At 50.1% G+C, this 19,101-nt stretch overlaps 1 protein-coding gene across 1 annotated transcript in view; it reads right to left on the bottom strand.

Moving 5' to 3' along the window:
• Window positions 1–19,101, bottom strand: part of RAB11FIP4 (RAB11 family interacting protein 4) — a 117,685-nt gene that overhangs the window by 66,291 nt on the left and 32,293 nt on the right. Inside the window, exons 2-3 of the mRNA XM_047080767.1 lie at window positions 9,187–9,274; window positions 7,752–7,840 (exon numbers count right to left, since the gene is read on the bottom strand). Coding sequence (XP_046936723.1) covers window positions 7,752–7,840; window positions 9,187–9,274 — 177 coding nt within the window. The remainder of the gene's footprint in view (window positions 1–7,751; window positions 7,841–9,186; window positions 9,275–19,101) is intronic.

Genomic DNA, 19,101 nt, shown 5'->3' with positions numbered 1-19,101 from the left:
GGCTATAAAAGAATTATAAACTTGCTGTCATAAACAAAGTTAAAAACAAATGACAAGCTGAAAAAATATTTGTAATGTATGTCAAAAAATGTAACATACCTGGGGCGCCTGGGTGGCTCGGTCGGTTGAGCATCCGACTCTCGGTTTCAGCTCAGGTCATGGTCTCACGTTTCCTGAGTTCCAGCCCGACATGGGGCTCTAAGCTGACAGCACGGAGCCTGCTTGGGTTTCTCTCTCCCTCTCTTTCTGCCTCACCCCCCCTTGTGCTGTCTCTGTCTCTCTCAAAATAAGTAAATAAACTTAAAAAAAAGAAAAAGAGGGGCACCTGGGTGGCTCAGTTGGTTAAGCGTCCGACTTCGGCTCAGGTCACGATCTCATGATTTGTGGGTCTGAGCCCCGTGTTGGGCTCTGGGCTGACAGTTCAGAGCCTGGATCCTATTTCCGATTCTGTGTCTCCCTCTCTCTCTGTCCCTCCCCTGCTTGCTCTCTCTCTCTCTCTCTCTCTCTCTCTCTCTCAAATAAATAAATAAATAAATAAGTAAACATTAAAAAAAATAGAAAAAGAAAAAGAAAAGAAAATTTAATATTTCTAGTTTTTCTAAATCAATGAATATTAATACATCCAAAGAAACTAGGGTGAAGAATGTGGGCAGGCAGTTAATGAGCAAAGTACTCCTAATGACCAATAAATGTAATTTAAGAAGTTCAACCGTATTTCATTTTATTTACTTTTTAAGCAATCACTATGCTCATTGCAGGGTTTGCGATCCTGAGATCAAGAGTCACATGTTCTACTGACTGGGCCAGCCAGGAGCCCCAAGTTCAACCATATTTAATTCAAAAGAGCAATCCTAATTTTTTCAGCCTCTCAAATTAAAAAGATTTGAGAAATCCTTTTTTTTATTTAAAAAAAAATTTTTTTTTAATGTTTATTTATTTTTGAGACAGAGAGAGACAGAGCATGAACGGGGGAGGGGCAGAGAGAGAGGGAGACACAGAATCGGAAGCAGGCCCCAGGCTCTGAGCCATCAGCCCAGAGCCCGACGCAGGGCTCGAACTCACGGACCGCGAGATCGTGACCTGAGCTGAAGTCAGACGCTTAACCGACTGAGCCACCCAGGCGCCCCTAGAAATCCTTTAACACCCCGTACCAAAAGGGTACAATCCTGATGGGAGAGTAAATGAGACATCTTCTGGAAAGGAATTTGGTGGTTGTATTAGAAATTTTAAGATGTGCATCCTTTTGATAAAATAGTTTCCACTTAGCAGGATTTATCCAAAAGGTTGGCAAACTTTTTCTGTAAAGGGCAGATAGGAAATAGTGTAGGCTTTGCGGTAGCCACCCAACTCTGCCACTGTAATGTGAAAGCAGCCACAGGCAAGAGGTGAGCAAACAGGGATGAATGTGTTCCAATAAAACTTTATTTATAAAAACAGGCGGCTACATTTGGCCCATAGGAACTGTAGGATGCCAACCTCAGACTTACTCTAAAGCAATGATTGCTGTCATGGGGAACCACTTAGCTACAAGAATGATGGTTACACTGCTTTTGTTAACCCCCCAAATTCCATTAATATATATGTACATATATGCTAACAATGAGGAACTGGTTAAAAAAAAATGTGGTTGTCTTCTTGTGACGAAATAATAAGTTGCTATTTAAATTTATACAGAGTCGGGGCACCTGGGTGGCTCCATCTGTTAAGCATCCAACTTCAGTTCAGGTCATGATCTCACGGTTCATGGATTTGAGCCCCGTGTCGGGCTCTGTGCTGACAGCTCGGAGCCTGGTGCTTGCTTCAGATTCTGTGTCTCCCATTCTTTCTGTCCCTCCCCCACTTGGGCTTGTGGGCTCCTCTCTCTCTCTCTCAAAAATAAATAAACATTTAAAAAATTAAAAAAAGATAAATTTATGCAGGAAAGTCATATAGCTACATGAGTATATCGAGTGAAGGTTAGAAAATAGCATATAAGTGACCTACTAGAGCTAATAAGGGGGTTTAGTAAGGTTGTCATGACAAGATCAACACCCCAAGTCCAAAGCTGTCCTATACAACAGACATAACCAATTAGGAAATGTTGCAGCAAAAGGATTCTACACATAACAGCAATAGGGACTCGAAAATATAGTCGCCCTACGAAGAAACACACAGAATCTATTTGAGAAATAAAACTATTCTGAAGTCCTGGCGTGAAAGAAAGCCAGAATAAATGAAGAGATATATTATGTTCCTGGATGAGAGAATTCAATATTGTAAAGAAGCCAATTCCCTTCATGTGATGTATAAATTTCAAACAAAATCTCTAGCAGGATTTTTAACAGGTTTTGACAAAAAAGAATATTCTCGAAGAGAAAATACGTAAGAATAACAAAAAAATGTTTTTAAATAAAGAAGGATGAAGGAGACTGCCTCTATAGATATCAAACTATAAAGCGAGAGTAGCTGAACTGGTTTTGGCTTAGAAATAGATAGACAAATAGATCAATATAACAGACCAGAGTCCAGAAGGAAATACGTGTTTATAAGGAAATTCAGCATACGAGAAAGGGGTGAAATTTCAAATGAGTGGGGAAAGAGAGATTATCCGATAGTAGGAGCTTGAACAGCTGGCAACATTTTGAAAATAATGATGCCGGATGACTATACCCTTATCAAAAGCAAAAATAGTCTGCAGGTGGGTCAAAGAGCTAAGCATAAACACGTTTTGTCTAAAAGTATCGGAAAAAAAATATATAGGGGGATACGTTTATAGCCTTGAGATAAAGAAGGCATAACATGTGAATGGCATAAAAGGACTGGTAATGATCACGTAAGAATTTTAAAATTCTGTGCAATAAAAGACACCAAACCCAAGATTAAAGTACAAGCAAGATGCATAAAGATTGACAGAATATATTTAGATGTCTTATACATCAATAAGGGAAAGACAAACAACTCAAAGGAAAATGAGCAAAGACTATGTATGAACTCCCCAAAGAAGAAATCCAAAGGGCCAGTGAGCAGGACACATGGTCTACCTCACTAGTAAATAAATGGCAATGCAAAGAAAGCAAGGGGGAGTCTCCCTCCATCAGGCTGGTGAGCGGAGAAGGGAAGGGAGGAGTGGAGGGGAGACTGGCAGGTAGGTGGAGAACTTCCAGGGTTGGCAAAGGGGTGAGGAAATGGACACTCTCACATCCGGTCAGATGATACATCACTACTGCCTTTTTAGAAGAAAAATTTGGACGCATTTCTTAAAAAAAAGAAATAAATGTTGGTGCCTGGCTGGCTTAGTCAGTAGAACAAAGGGGTTCTTGATCTTGGGGTGGTTAGTTTGAGCCCCATGTTGGGGGTAGAGCCTATTTAAAGAGAGAGAGAGAGAAAGAGAGAGAGAGAGGGAGAAAGTGCCATTTAGCCAAAAAATAAAAAATAAATAGGGTCTGCACACTCTTTGATACAGCAATTCCATTTTTAGATTTCTAATCCTAGAAATACTTACAGAAAATTCTATGCAGCATGAATACGGGTGTGCTGGATATGGAGACAGGGTCAGCTTGAGCCCTGTCACCACAGGGAAAATGGTGTCACTATGGAGGGGACTTGGAGCCACCCTGGAGGCTGAGGTTAAGGCCCAGGGCCTCAACGAAGTTCAGGGCAGGTCCTCCTCCAGGCGGGGGCAGAGGGAACCAGGGGAGGCTTCCTGGAGGAAGCGTAAGTCTTAATGCTGAGCAGAAGTTAGCCCAGGGACAGCGGGTGGGAGGACATCCCTGGAGAAAGACAAAACTTATACAAAGTCTGGGACGCAAGAGAGAACTCAGCCTTTTCATAGAATGAGGAAGAGTCGGCTGTCACCGATTTCGGGGTGGCGAGGCTGGAGAAGGAGGTGGGAGTTGGTTTTATCCCTTCGGTGATGAGGGGTCCCAGAAGGGAGTGAGAGAGCAGCCCCTTAGGGAAGATCCTGAGGCACCGGGCTAAGGGTCTAGAAAGGCTGGGGATGGTGAAGAGAGTTGTAGGCAGCAGGGGGAGAAGGACAAGGCAGCAAGCGGGGATCAGGGGACTCGAGGCCGGCTGGATGTGGGGGCGGCAGCAATGATTTTCCGGCCTGGGGACTGCCTGGCTGGTGACATCATTCACTGAGATGACAGTTTCACAGGAGAAGCAGGCGGTGTGATGCCCTATTCATTTTATGGGGTTCCCTATTAATTGGCCCACGAAGGAGAATGACCAAGGGCCCCGGATCTCACAGCATTTGTGGGGTCAGCTTCCACGGCACCACCCCCTTGCCTCTCGGGCCCGCAGTGGGGCTCTCCACACCTGCCCATGCCCTCTCCCCACGGAGACCCCTGTGCTATATAGATGGAGGGCTGTAAAGAAAAGAGGACAAGGGCCAGCCCACTGAGCGGGCCAGCCTTGGGAGGGATTCCCAGGGTGCTTCCTAAGACCCTAGCCCAGGGACACTCATCCATGGACACCAGGGACACCCAGCATCCCCTGACCAAATTCACATCTCCCTGCACCGGGAAACTCGCTCAACCGCTGGGTTTACTAAGGCCTCAGGGACGCTTTTGGATGCCCCAGTGTCGCAGGCTCTGAGGACACAGTTAGGGTGACATTCGGTAAGTTCCAGAACTGATGCAGCACAGGTGGCACCCACCCAGGAGGGACTCACATGGCCCAGAAGTCTGCACAGCAGGCTGGGAGTTTCATGTGCGGGGTGCCTATGGCCACCAGCAACACTAAAGTGTCTCACCATTTTAACGATGGCCCTCATCAAGTGGTGATGTCAGAGGTCCCCACCCCAGGGTGTCCCATCAGCGTGTCATCCCTACGTGGTCCCCAAACCACCCTTACGCTTTCGTCTCCGGCAGCACTTTGGAAGCCTGAGTGACCAGGCTGTTGTCAGTCTCAAGCTGACCCCTAGGGGGCAGCTGGGACACGGCAGGGTGCTGAGGGCCTGGTCCACGGGATTAAGACCTGCCCAGGCTGGCGCCCTCTGCTCCCCCGACCTGAGGAGCTGTGGGCCTTTAGCCGAAGGGAGCCCAGAGCCGCACATTAGAGGAGGCTGAGCCAGGAAGTGGATTCATTCACATCACGGGGACCCGGGGCCTCCGGGCCTTCACAGCCTGTCCTGCAGGAGCCCACAGGCCCAGCAGGCTGGACTTTGACCTGTTCCCCCCTGCCTCCCACCTCCCAGCACTCAGGAGTCCATGGTAAGGAACAGACCCTGGGTCAGCCGAGCTGCCCCACCGGATGCTCTAGAACAAGGCTAAGCAGTGTGTGCAGTGATCAGTCTCCACCTCCCCAGGGTCCCGCCAAACGGAGCCACCTGAAAGAGCCAGACCCACGTGCAGGGCATGAAGCGATCCCCCCGGAGGGGCTTAAACACAGGGGAATAAAAACACATACGCAGGCAAGGTCCTGAGACAGAGAAAATGAGGGGTACTGGGGTTGCTGAGGTTCGACTGGCACGTGCTTCTCGCTTTTCTCTAACCTCTTTTTATTCTGGAAAATAGTGTTGTTTAAAAGCAGAGCATCCTCCTGGAGCCCAGGGCTTCCGTGTCTGTTTCCCACCTTTTCTTCTGGAAGCGTGGACGGCCACGCATGGGGGCCAGGCGAGCAGCCCGTGGCTGCGGGGATAGGGCCTGCCGGGCGACCCTGGTGGGGAGCCTGGCTGCGGCTACCCCCTGCCCTCCAGCTCCTCGTGGGCAGGCCTCCATTTTGACAGGCTACCGAAACACCAGTGTCCGAGGGTAAAGCTGATGAGCACCACGTTCTCGTGCTGACCTCCACGACGCGGCACGGGAGGAAGGCAGCTCTCATGTACTCGCTAATAAGAAAATTCGTATTTCCTCAGGTCCTTTAGACCGGCGTGCCCAGCCCTGTTTACAGCTGAGGAAACTGAGGCGCAGAGGGATTGAGAGCGGCTTGTCTGGTGTGCATATCCAGTCAGTGGCCCAAGTGGGGTGTGGACCCAGTCCTGGGTGACCCCACAGCCTTCCTCCTCACCTTGCTTCCTGCTCAGCTCTCCACGAGGGGTCCACCCCAAAACCCTGGGGACGCTCTGTGTTTGTCCCACATGGGGAGTCCTCTGTCCTGATCCTGGCCCACATCCCATTAGCTGGGCTCAAATACATATTCACCCCACATCCACTGGGCCTGTCAAGGCAGGCCTGGAGCCCAGCTCTCTGCACTCATCCCTGGGGGCCGTCATTTTGGGCACAGCACCCTGGAGGCCAGCCACCTGGCTTCCGTGTTGGGGGCCCCGGCCCCGCACCCCGTGCCTGGCTCTGGCTTCTGCCGCCTTTGAGCGTTGGCTTCTCCAATATCATTCTGCTGGCCTCCCTCAGCGATACAGCCCTCTGTATGGACTCCCGCTCATCCAGTCCCCATCCTGACCCCACCACCCGGCCTAAGTGACCTCTGGGGTCCTGGATCTCCTTCAGCTCTGGAAAATACTTCTGTTTGGGGGAGTTCACCAACCAGAGGCGGAGAGAAGGTATTGGAGCTGGCCTGGATGACAAACCGAGCGAATCGTCCTCCAGCCCTGGGGTGTCTCAGCCAGAAGGGCCCTTGGAGCCTGTCAATATACGCATCTTAAACTGTGTCTGTCTGTAGGGTGTAGCCACAAGTGTTTGGAACGAGAGTTCCGAAGCTTTATAACAAACACACCGCTGGGCACGGATAAAGGAAAACAGCCATGAGGGCTGTGGCGTGTGCCCCACCTCGGGCACAGAGTTCCTCAGGCCCTCAGGACTTCCTGAGTGACGGGAGTGCCTTTAGTCACGCATAGGGAACCCCTTCCCGACATGGCTGCGTTCCTGCCGAGGAGGTGACACCGGGGGGCCCCTAGAGAGCCTCGGGATGGGTCTGGCCACCAGAAAGACCCAAGTGTGATTAGAAGGTGGGAACACCCGGCTCGCCCATCCCCCCACCCCAGGCTGCACGTCAGGTTTTCGAAGTTCCGACAGTTTCCGATTGCTGAACGCACACATGTGCGGGGAAGCCTGTGGGTCTGGAGACGGCATGCGATCGCCTCACCGACCCCCGGCCCCCGTCACGCTTTGCCTTTGCACCTGTCCCATTAGGCTCTTCCTGAGTCGTGTCCTTTGTAATAAACTGATAGTTGCCAGTACGGTGTGTCCCTGGGTTCTGTGACTTGTTCCAGTGAATTACTGAACCCGAGGGGGGTTGTGGGGACCCCAGCCAGCACAAGTGCAGGCAGCCTGGGCACCCCATCTGTAGCTGCCCCACGGTGGGGCAGGCTCGTGGGACTGCGTCCGTGACCCTTGGGGTCTGCACTAACTCTGGAACGGAACTGAACCGCTAGACGCCTGCTTGGCGCTGGAGAACTGGCGGACCGAGGACCCGGCGGGGCTTGTTGTTTGGGAAAAACCACACAGGGACCAGTTGGCTCCGTGGGTTAAGGGCAGAGGAGAAAAGAAAAACAAAATGCAGTCCTGCCTGGTGTTGACCTCAAGTCTGTCGTTTCCCCTGTCTGACTCAGTTTCTCCTTGGAACCAGAGAGGGGGAGCCAAGTGCTTCGTGAGGACCCCCCAGTCCCTACCCTCTTTGCCGTGGCTCGCAAGGGGTCTGGCTGCTCAGGTTCCAAAAACTATTTCTTGACTTTGAAGCCAAAGTGTCCTCGAAAGGGGAGGCCCTGGGGCGTCCCAGACACCAACAGGGTGGAGCAGAAGCAAAAAGATCATAAAGGCCAAGGCAGCGCCTCGGAGGCTCCTCCACCCGCTCACGGGAGGCCTCCCCCTTCTTACCTGCTCCGCACAGTCTGGGATCTCGGGCGTGCAGGGCAGCGTCCCTGCGCTCTCCACGGACAGCACATCTTTCAGCAGCTCCTCGCACCCTGCAGACGGACAGACAGCGCAGGGTCAGAACCTCAGCAGCTTTGCTTCTGATCCACGGGCCTAGGGCAGGAAGGGCTGTGGGGGGCAGGTGGCCCAAGCGTCCAAGAGCCCAGCTGATCCCTCAAAGGCAGAGATGGCGCGCCAGGCCCTGGAGAGGCTGGTCCCGGGCTCTGCCGGTGGAGCTGAGACGCACTGACCCCAACAGAGAACACACAACAGAGAGACTCCCAAATGCAGAGGGCAGGCCAGGGGCAAAGAGAAATCAAGGAGGCCTCTCTGGAGGAAGGGACACGAGACAGTACTCCCTGCCCGGTTCACAGACACTCCAAATGCACACACTCCCCTGCGGTCGAGGCCTTCGACGGCCCTGTAAACTCCAGGACATCTAGGACAGGGTCACCCTCAGCATGGCTCCACGTCCCAGATGGCCTCCCTCCGCGGTTCCTGAGCAGATGCCCCCATATCTTTTCAGACAAAGGAGGTCAAACCCACAAAGCACCTGGCGTGGGCACATGACAGGCCCAGTCAGTGGCGGTCCTACAGTCCACGCTGCGGAAGGCTTTGTGGGGGCCGCGTGCAGCCCCTCCCAACCTCTCAGCTCACTTCCCGTCAGCCCTCACCTCCAAGGAAGTGATTCCTGCTTCCTTCCCACCCTCCCAGAGCCGCAGGTGCCCCACAGAAAAAGGTTCATCCTGACAGGAAAACATGGCTTCCTTCACAGATGGCAGAAAAGTCTCGCGGGCCTGTGTTCTCTTCAGAGCCAGCAGGGAGGCTTGAACAAGTCTGCCTGCCCGGTGGCCCAAGCCGCTTTCTCCAGACAAGCAGTTTAGTGGTAAGGGTGGCCATGAGTGGCCTCTGATCCCTGGAGGTGCCTCACAATGGCCTTGGAATTGGGAAAAGAGAGGGACTGTATTTTGCTCCTTCAAGGAGGGGAGCGGGGAAGAGAGGAAGAGACTGAGGAGTCCCAAGGAAGAGAGAGGGGAGGAAACAAAGAGAACAGGAGAGAAGGAGGAAGATGGGCATCCACTGTGCCCCGGGGTCTGCCCACAGCTGTTCTAGTTTTCAAACTGCAGGTCCTGTGTCCTGGGAAACTGCCCGGGAGCTGGGTCATCCTGGAGGGAGGTGACCCGGAGGAGGACTCAAGGAGGAGAAAGGAAAGCAATCAGAAACCTTTCTCTACAGGACAGATGATGGGCAGGGAGGAAATGACTGTCCCGTGGGCATGGGGTGAGCCTGATCCTTCTCCTCAGTCCCCAGGGGAGGAATCCCAGCTGAGACCCAAGTCAGGCCAGCTTCTGCAGCTGGACGGGATCCTGAGAGACCCCCTAGGGCCCAAAGTTCTCACCTTTCATGGCGAACACCCCTCGGCAAAAGTCCTTGAAGTTGATTCTCCCGAGGTCGTTGGGATCCAAATATTTGACAAGTTTTTCCACCTGTGAGAAGGAAGGAGGGACAGATGTGAGATCTCTAGAGATGCCCCATGGGGTTCACGGAGCTGGGGTGAGGGTGGCTGGGGAGGCTGGAATGGAGGGAGGGCTTGTCACCTGAGCCAAGGGGATACGGTGTCCCTTCCTAGGCGTCCACCCCTCACCCTGGATCAGCGCCAACCCCCCGACGGCGGCCGGGCCACTTGATTCTCTTGAGGTCCACAGACAGCACCAGGAGCCTTCCAATGAAGACTGGCAAATGGAGAGTGAACGCTCTGATTTTTTTTTTTAACTTAATGGTTTCTTTCCTACAAAAATCATACGAGCTCGCTGCAGAAACTCCGGGAAAGAGAATGAATCAAACCCTGCCGTTTCCCACTTTTTTTCCCCTTTAAAACACATAGTTTGGGTGCAGCTGGGTGGCTCAGCCGGTGAAGTGCCTGACTTTGGCTCAGTCGTGATCTCATGGTTCGTGAGTTCAAACCCTGAGTTGGGCTCCCTTCTGACAATACAGAGCCTGCTTGGGATTCTCTCTCTCTCAATCTCTCTCTCTCTCTCTCTCTCTCTCTCTCTCTCTGCCCCTCCTCCACTCTCAAAATAAATAAACTTAAAAAAAAAAACACATGGTTTGAACTACTTTTTGTTTTTTGTTTTTTTTTTGTAGTTCTGAGAGACCCTTGGCCAAATTCCCTTTTGTCCACAAGGAGGAAATAATTATGTCACATTTGTATACATTCTTGGAAAATTTTAAATTCCAGATCAAATAAGATTTAAGGCAAAACCAATTACGGTCAAGACAGTGGCTGCATTTGCAGCACTTTGCAGGAGGGGGAAGGTACCAAGGGGGTTTCTGTTTATTGATCTGGATGCTGGCCACACAGCGAAAACCCACTGAGCTGTCTGCTTGTGGCCGGCACACTTTTCTGTTCTGTTTGTACTTTATACTTCCATAAAAAAAAGTTTAAAAAATAAAGTCTGTTAATAAGGGTTTTTTTTTTTTTTTTAGCCCAAAGGACTCAGCCATTCCTGATGTTTGGAAGGTTCTCTCCTGCTTAACAGTTTAATCAGAAACCCTTTTGTGGGGCGCCTGGGTGGCTCAGTCGGTTAAGCGTCCGACTTCGGCTCAGGTCGTGATCTCGCGGTCTGTGAGTTCGAGCCCCGCGTCGGGCTCTGTGCTGACAGTTCAGAGCCTGGAGCCTGTTTCAGATTCTGTGTCTCCCTCTCTCTGACCCTCCCCTGTTCATGCTCTGTCTCTCTCTGTCTCAAAAATAAATAAACGTTAAAAAAAAAAAAAAAAAAAGAAACCCTTTCGTGCTGCCCTGTGGTACCACCCATGTTGTTAGTGGTTATAAGATATGCTGCACGGTGGCACGGTGGATACACCCTAATTGACTAAACGACCCCTAATAGTTGGGCATTTTCGTTATTTCCTGCTTTTTGTCATTACAATTCATCTTTGGGGGTTTCTACAGCTGTGTGATGACCAGTTGAGCCCTGGCCCCTCAGATCCTTGACTTCCTCATTGCTTTCTCCCCCATCCCACCTCAGCTGGCGAGGCCCTGAGCCACCCCAGCCACACAAGAGGACTTGCCCCTCTTCCAATGTCACTCACTCGAACACCCCACTCCCTGGCCGCGTCCTCCCTCCCTTTCTGCCCATTGTGCAGTTCTGCAGCATTACGGGGGCTGCTCCCTCTCACCCGCATGTAATCCATACCCAAATGCCATACCCTAAAGCCACTTTCTTTTTTCCACATCACCCATGGAGTCCACGGGTCACAGCCATTATCATCTCCCTTCCTGGCTGCCGAAGTTTCCTGATTCATCTACTCTCTCCCGCTCATCCTCCACTCCGACTGGATTCTGTCACCTCCTCCCCTGGTAAAAACCTTCCAGTGATTGTCCACTACCCGTAGGATAAAATCGAAACTCTGTAACGTGGTCTACAAGGCCCTATATGATCTGGCCCCTCCAGCCCCATCTCCTCCCACTCTTTCTATCCCTCACTGCATTCCAGCCACACTGGCTTTCAGTCAGCTCCTTAAGCAAACCACTCTTTCCTGACTCGAGGCCTTTGCACATGCTGTACGTCATCTCAAATGCTTGTCCTCCCCTCATTCATCACCTGATTTGATTCATCCTTCTGGTCACTGTTTGTACCTTTATCAAATGTCTCCCCCTGAGACAAACCTGTCCTGACCACTCCCATCTAATTAAGGTCCACCTTCTAGTAGCCTGTAGTACCCTATACTTTTCCTTCAAACCACTTGCTGCAATTTGTAATTATATTTTATGCGATAATTTTATTACTTTGTGTCTTCCCCTCTAGGGAATAAGCTCCCTAAGGGCACGGGTCATGTCTGTTTCGATCACGGCTGCATACACGGTAGTTCCCACCATGACTGGCATATACTAGAAGCTTCACAAACATTTGTTGAATAACCGAATATGAATGGTTCTATGAGTCATCTAAATTTTATTTATTTACTTATTATTATTTTTTTTAACATTTATTTATTTTTGAGACAGAGCGAGACAGAGCATGAACGGGGGAGGGTCAGAGAGAGGGAGACACAGAATCTGAGACAGGCCCCAGGCTCCGAGCTGTCAGCACAGAGCCCGATGCGGGGCTCGAACTCACGGACCGAGAGATCATGACCCGAGCCGAAGTCGGCCGCCTAACCGACTGAGCCATCCAGGCGCCCCGAGTCATCTAAATTTTAAAGGCTTTTGGCAACAGTTGCCAAATTGTTCTCTGTAAAGACGTCTTAATTTAGTGTTCAGCCAGAGCAAGTGACTTCCCACTCGAGAGCTCTGAGTACATTTCCTTAGTTTTTGGCAACGGCCAACTTCGTAAGAACTCTCTTTTCTAATTAATTAGCGCCAGGCTCCACCCACCCGCACCCCCACCCCTCCCCCATCCCCACCCATAGTTCCTGCAACTGAAAGTCAGCTTCTTGAGATTTCTTCTGGAAGCCTGCTTCTAAATCAGCCTGTTACTTAGTGGCAGTCCCTCCCTCCCCTCAGCGCACACGCAAACCTTCATTCACTCACTGGGTGCTTCCTACATGCTGGGCACCCTGCTGGGGGCCTCAGGCAAGCGCATACGCGGTCACACACACACACACACACACACACACACACACACACACGCATGCGCACACACTGCTACACTCTCGTCAGGCACCTTCCCTCTCTTCCCAGTGATCACCCTCGGTGTCGAAAGCACAGTGGGGCAAAGAGGAGCTCTTTCTTTAGACTCCTTTCGGGCTGGGTTGCAGGCAGGGTACATCAAAGCACTCTGGAAACCCTAGAACACAGCATGCAGGCAAGGGGTTACTCTTACCGGCGGTATTGTTAACGCCCGTGGCCCACACCACTCACCGCAGGCTCCAAAGCCCAAGCCATGGTGGGGATTCATCCGTCCATTAAGGACTGTGTTTCCTGCATGCCTACGGGACGTGTTTCCAGTGGCGGCCGCTGCGGCGGGAGTCTGAAGGCCTGGTCGCTGCCAGCGGCCTGGCCTCATGGGGACGCACCCAGCTGGCTTTGGAGATGAGCGGTGAGCGAGCAGCGGGCATCTCTCCTCCCTCCCTGAGCTTGGTGGCCCTGCACTTGTACCTCTATTCCAGCTGACTCTGCTTTTAGCACTCGGGCGTCAGTCTGGGGGTGACGGGTGGGCAGGGCCTATACATGGTCTGTCCGGGATCCCCTCAACCTGGGTACCTCTCAGGATGTTGGAATTCCAGTGAAGGAAGAAGGTGGCTTCCTGCCAGCTCCCATCCCGGCCAGAGCCTCCTCAGCATTGCAGCTGTCCCCTTCCCTCACTGCAAGGACAGCCTGACTATCGGGCAGGGGCGTGGCTTCTGGGGATACCAATGCCCAGTGCCACCTGCACCCACCACCCTGGCCAGGATCCCACCGCCTCCGCTCCTGCCACTCTCCCCACTGGCATCGTGGGGACTCTGTGAACACTGGGGCTGGTCTGGGACATTCGGTACCTCCCAGCCTCCCCGCACTCACCCCCACAATCCTCTCCAAGGTCAGGAGCTATGCCTTAATTATCTCCGATGCAGTCAAGGGTGGATCGTCACTGACTGTTGAATGGGCGACACAGAGCCCCAGTCTCAGGTCCACCTGAGAAGCAGCAGGCTGTGCACTCGGGTTCCAAGTGTCCGTCGCCCCTTGGGACTGGGAGACACTGGTGGGGCCAGGCTGTCCAGCCCCCCTGGCCCCCACCGCCTCCAGGGAAAGCCGGCCTGGAGCGGAGGTGCGGGGCTGCTTGATGACAGGCAGACAGATGAGGTCCTGAGGGCCACCGCAAAGTCCCTGAACACCCCTGAGCTATGGCGTAGGAGACTCCCACAGGGCTCATCAAAGAGCGGAGACCCTGGAGAGTGTGTGCCACGGGCCGTACGGCCCTTTAGAAAGCAAACGCGACCACTGTAAATTATTATAACAAAACTGCCAACTATATTAACACCACAACTGGAGGCTCAAGGACCTTCTAAATAAACAGTGGCAGGGCTCATGCAGAGAGGTATTAGTAATTCCTGCTGGGTTCATGGAGGGCTTGCCATCAACTGTAGCAACTCTGTGCTCAACTGTGTGCTAAACTCTGGCCCGCCTTGCTCTCATCTCTGACCCTCACAACCTTAACGGCTACAATCACAGCCTCCCATTCTACAGTTGAGGAGACTGACGGGAGAGGTTAGACGTTTAGACAGTCACCGTGGCAGTGACCCTTCCTTGAACCCAGGTCCTGCTGGCCCCAGACGATCAGCTTCTGCGGTCTACTGGTTTCCTGCGTATCAGGGCCCTTACCTGCTGCGGCTGGGGACCCGTCACCTTGATCACCAAGAGTCTCAACCCTCCTGGAACTAGACCACATTTTACCAATGCACCCCTGGGCCGGGGAGGGGGGGCATTCAGCTGACCCAGCCCTTTATTTTATAGGCAGGGAAGCCAAGTCCCAGGTAGGGGAAGGACTTGCTCAAGGTCACACAGCAAGTACAGCAAATAACCACCCACGTGTGGTCTTTGCGGTGAAGCGGGGCCACAGGCACTGCCCCCCGCCCCGTGCGACGTGCACACCATCCACGGCCAGGCTGCCCTGGGCCGCCTCTCGGCTTCTAGTCGGAAGAGAAGGGCATCCTGGGCCCGTCAGGGCCTGCAGGGGCAGCTGCTCTCACTGAACCACACACGGCTGGGCCATGAGCTGGCTGCCAGAGACACTGCTTGTTCACTGGCAGTAAAATATTGATCTTTCCATTTTGGGGCCACTCAATTACCAGGCTTCCCCTTCTATTTCTGTTGCCTTTCTCTTTGGGCTGATTTTCCATTCATTCATTCCCCCCGGGTCACATCTCTTCTGGCTCCGACCAGACGATGTTTAAAACCTCATTGCCGCCGCCGTCTGATTGATCACCAGCCAGATGCTCTCTGAGCCTGTGCCCAGCCGCCCCCGCCTCCCTAATTTCCAGATCTGCCAGCCAGACGGGCTCAAGCAAGCCATTTGCCTCTCGGAGGCCTCAGCTGCCTCATCTGAACAAGGGAAATAAACCAGCAGTCAGCAGGTGAGATGCCTAGTAAGTATTAGCAATTACTATTACTAATTAAGCAAATGCCTGGTGACTCTTCCTTTATGCCAGACTCTGAGCACTCCGTTCACATGGATTTATTGAATCCTTACAACCGGCTCAGAAGCAGAGACTATTATTGTTCCCATTATACAGGTGAGAACACTGAGGCTCAGAAAGGCTGAGTCACGCAGCTGGTAAGAGGCAGAGTTGAGACCTGAACATAGGCAGTTTGGCTCCAAAGTTCATGTTCTTTGCCAATAATTATTATTATTTCTACTAATATAAACTGCTATTATTATTATTGTCATCACAAGTTTGGGGGCTCTGACCAGAGAGTGAATAAATTTGTCTTCTGCTCTCTTTTCACCTAGGAAAACGGTGATGGGTACAGGGAACCTTTACTTAAGAACTGGGATTTTTTTTTAATGTTTATTTTTGAGAGAGAGACACACACACACAGAGCGTGAGCAGGGGGAAGGGTAGAGAGAGGGGGAGGCACAGAATCCGAAGCAGGCTCCAGGCTCTGAGCTCTCAGCACAGAGCCCGACGCAGGGCTCGAACTCACAAACTGTGAGATCATGACCTGAGCCGAAGTCGGGAGCTGCTTAACTGACTAAGCCACCCAGGCCCAAGAATGTGAATATTTAAAGGGAAAAGTGTCACATGAAACGTTGCGTTGCTAAAGCACGCCTCCAACTAGTAGTCCCAGATGCGGCCTGGAGACAGAGTTAAATTTTTAAAATTAAATGCCAAGATTAAAAACCGAGGAAGCCTTCTGGTTTCGGTTAAGATGGAGCCAGGACACTCCACTCTATCACTTCCACTGGTTATGGCTGGAAACGCTGGACAGGTTACAGAAAGCAACTATAGGAAGAATCTGAAAAGCAAATACTAGCAGGCAAATTAGGAGGGAAATTAAAACTTGAAGGAAAAACAACCACAAAAAAACAAATAAACAAAAAGCTTGAAGAGGGATATGGCAGTAAGCTACGGATTTATTTTTCCTTTGCGTACTTTCCAGCCTAGAGTCGGGCGGCCCAAACCCTGGAATTGCACAGCAGGTGTGAACAGGGAGAGCTCCATAAGAAACGCTCCCCGTTTGATGAGAGGCCAGGCAAAGGGGGTCCTTTGGGGACAGAGAGAGTAGAAGAAATGCTGTGTTGTTTTTTTTAAATTTTTTTTTAACGTTTATTTATTTTTAAGACAGAGAGAGACACAGCATGAACGGGGGAGGGTCACAGAGAGAGGGAGACACAGAATCCGAAACAGGCTCCAGGCTCCGAGCTGTCAGCACAGAGCCCGACGCGGGGCTCGAACTCACGGACCGCGAGATCGTGACCTGAGCCGAAGTCGGCGGTTCAACCGACTGAGCCACCCAGGGGCCCCAATGCTGTGGTTTAAAAAAAAAAAAATCCCTCTCCCTGCCCTACCCCAAGGCAAGACCCTGTCTCAAATTTGGGGTTCAGAGCAGCAATGGCCGCCAGGCAGGCACCTAAAACCCAGAGAGAAGAAAAATCTGTGTCCGTGGAATGAGAACCTAGGGAAAGGGGTCCCTGTGGTCAAAGTGTGTGGAGGAAATTCCTGTGATTCATTTCTCTCTTTTTCCTCTTACCACTTCATCCCGGAGGCAGACCAGTCATGGGAGGTATGAAACTACAGAGGGAGGCCAAAGCCTCAGATTTCTCGCCTTTTTTTTTTTTTTTTTAATGTTTATTTATTTTTGAGGAGGGAGGAGGGGCAGAGATAGAGACAGATAGAGGATCGGAAGTGGGTTCTGCGCTGACAGCAGAGAGCCTGATCCGGGGCTGGAACCCACGAACCGTGATATCATGACCTAAGCTGAAGTTGGACACTTAACCCACTGAGCCACCCAGCCACCCCAAGCCTCAGATTCCTAACCAAAGGACCAGGAAAAGGGACCTTTGAGAGTGGGAGGGGTGTGATCACAGAAAGGAAAGAGCTCAAGCACAGGATCCCATAAAGTTGTGTCTGAAGTCCTACACCCACTCCTGAGCTACACATACAAGGAACTAACTAATAGCATACCAAAGGCTTTGAGAACTGAACTGCAGTGTAGACAGTGAACACTGGTCCCAGGCGAATACACACTTGAAGTGGATCCAAATAGTATTTCAAAGGCTTTGAAAACTGAACTGACATTGGAACTATACATAGCTCAGGAGGCAGGTTGGGATCTGAGACTTCAACCTAACTGGGTTGATTTCCTGATTTATTTGTTTACTTTTCATTTATTTACTTATTTAAAGTTCACTTATTTTAATCTCTACACCCAACATGGACTTCAAACTCACAACCCCAAGATCAAGAGTTGCATATTCTGACCGAGCCAGCCAGGCACCCCTTGATTTCCTGATTTAAAACAAACAAAACCCCCCAAGTTGATACATTTTGGTGTATTTTAACAGGGCTCAAAGTCTGATAATATAATATTTAAAACTTGTCCAGGACACAAGTGAAAATTACTTGACATGTAAAACAAACAAACAAACAAACAGGAAAAGCCCAATAATGGACAAGGGAAAAGACAGTCAGTAAATACCAGCCCCTGTGTTGTCAACGCAGAGCCTGACTTGGGGCTCAATCTAATGAACTGTGAGATCATGACCTGAGCTGAAATCAAGAGTCGGATGCTTAACCGACTGAGCCACCCAGGCATCCCTAGAAGACAAAGACCTTAAAGCAGTTAACCATGTTCCATGAAGGAAAGGTGAACACTCTTGAAGCAAATGGGAAAATAGAAATTCTCAGCAGAAAAGTAGGAGCTATAAGAAAGAATTGAATGGAAATTTTAGAACGGAAACATACAGCAACTCAAATATTAAAAATTTATCGGGTGGGATCAATAGCAGAATGGAGATGAGAGAAAAAAATGGTTAGTGACCTTGAAGATAGAATGATAGAAATTATCTAATCTGGACAAGGAAAGTGACCAAAGAAGAACATTACATAAAAGAGTCAACTGACTAAGGAGACGTAACAATCCTAAATGTGCACGCACCTAACAACAGAGCTTAAAAACACATGAAACAAAAGCTAATAGAATGGAAAGGAGAAATAGACAAATTGACAATTATCATTGGAGACCTTAATGCTTTATTCCAGGGATTGATAAAGTTAGTTAGGTGGGAAAACAACAAGGATATAAAAGACGTGGACAACACTATTGACCAGCTTAACCTATAAGTTGATATAGAACTTGGGGCGCCTGGGTGGCTCAGTCGATTGAGCGTCCAACTTCGGCTCAGGTCTGTGAGTTCGAGCCCCGTGTCTGGCTCTGTGCTGACAGCTCAGAGCCTGGAGCCTGCTTCAGATTCTGTGCCTCCCTCTCTCTCTGCCCCTCCCCTTTTCATGCTCTGTCTCTCTATGTCTCAAAAATAAATACACATTAAAAAAATAAACAAATTGACATAGAACTCATTCTCAGTAATAAAAGAATGTACTTTCTTTCATGTGCTCACAGAACATTCACCAAGATAGATTATACCTTAGGATAGATTATATCCATTAAACAAAACTTAACAGATTTAAAAGAACTGAGGGGCGCCTGGGTGGCTTGGTCAGTTAAGCGTCCAACTTCGGCTCAGGTCATGATCTCACGGTCCGTGGGTTTGAGCCCCGCGTCGGGCTCTGTGCTGACAGCTCAGAGCCTAGAGCCTGTTTCGGATTCTGTGTCTCCCTCTCTCTGCCCCTCCCCCGTTCATGCTCTGTCTCTCTCTGTCTCAAAAATAAATAAACGTTAAAAAAAAAAATTTAAAAGAACTGAAATCATACAAATCATATGGTCTGACCATAACGGAATTAAACTAAAAATCAACAACAGAAAGACATCTACAATCTTCCCAAATGTTGGAAACTCAAATGACACGTCAAAATAATCCATGAGTCAAAGAGCAAATCTCAAAGGAAGTTAAAAATGTTTGACACCAACGAAATAAAAATAAAACATAAAATTCAAACCCCAAGCAAGAAGAAGGAAAGAAATTATGAAGAGCAGAAATTTAAAAACTGAAAAACATTAAAACAGCAGAGAAAATCAATGAAACCAAAATCTGGCTCTTTCAAAAGATTAAATTGATGTATCTCTAGCCAAACTGACAAAACTAGGGAGAGAAAATACAGATCACAAATATCAGAAATGAAAGCAGATATCACCAGTCTTACAGACTTAAAAGGTTAATAGGTACGGAGGACTTCAAGGGCAGTGAAATACTCCATGTGATATTATAATGAG

Source organism: Lynx rufus, unplaced genomic scaffold (assembly GCF_022079265.1).
Source record: "Lynx rufus isolate CCGP_SWC_20201006 ecotype Redwood Valley unplaced genomic scaffold, mLynRuf1.p SCAF_18, whole genome shotgun sequence".
In the NCBI taxonomy this organism is placed as follows: Eukaryota; Metazoa; Chordata; class Mammalia; order Carnivora; family Felidae; genus Lynx; species Lynx rufus.
Note: the sequence above shows the minus strand (reverse complement) of the source record. Positions and strands in the feature narration are given on the sequence as shown.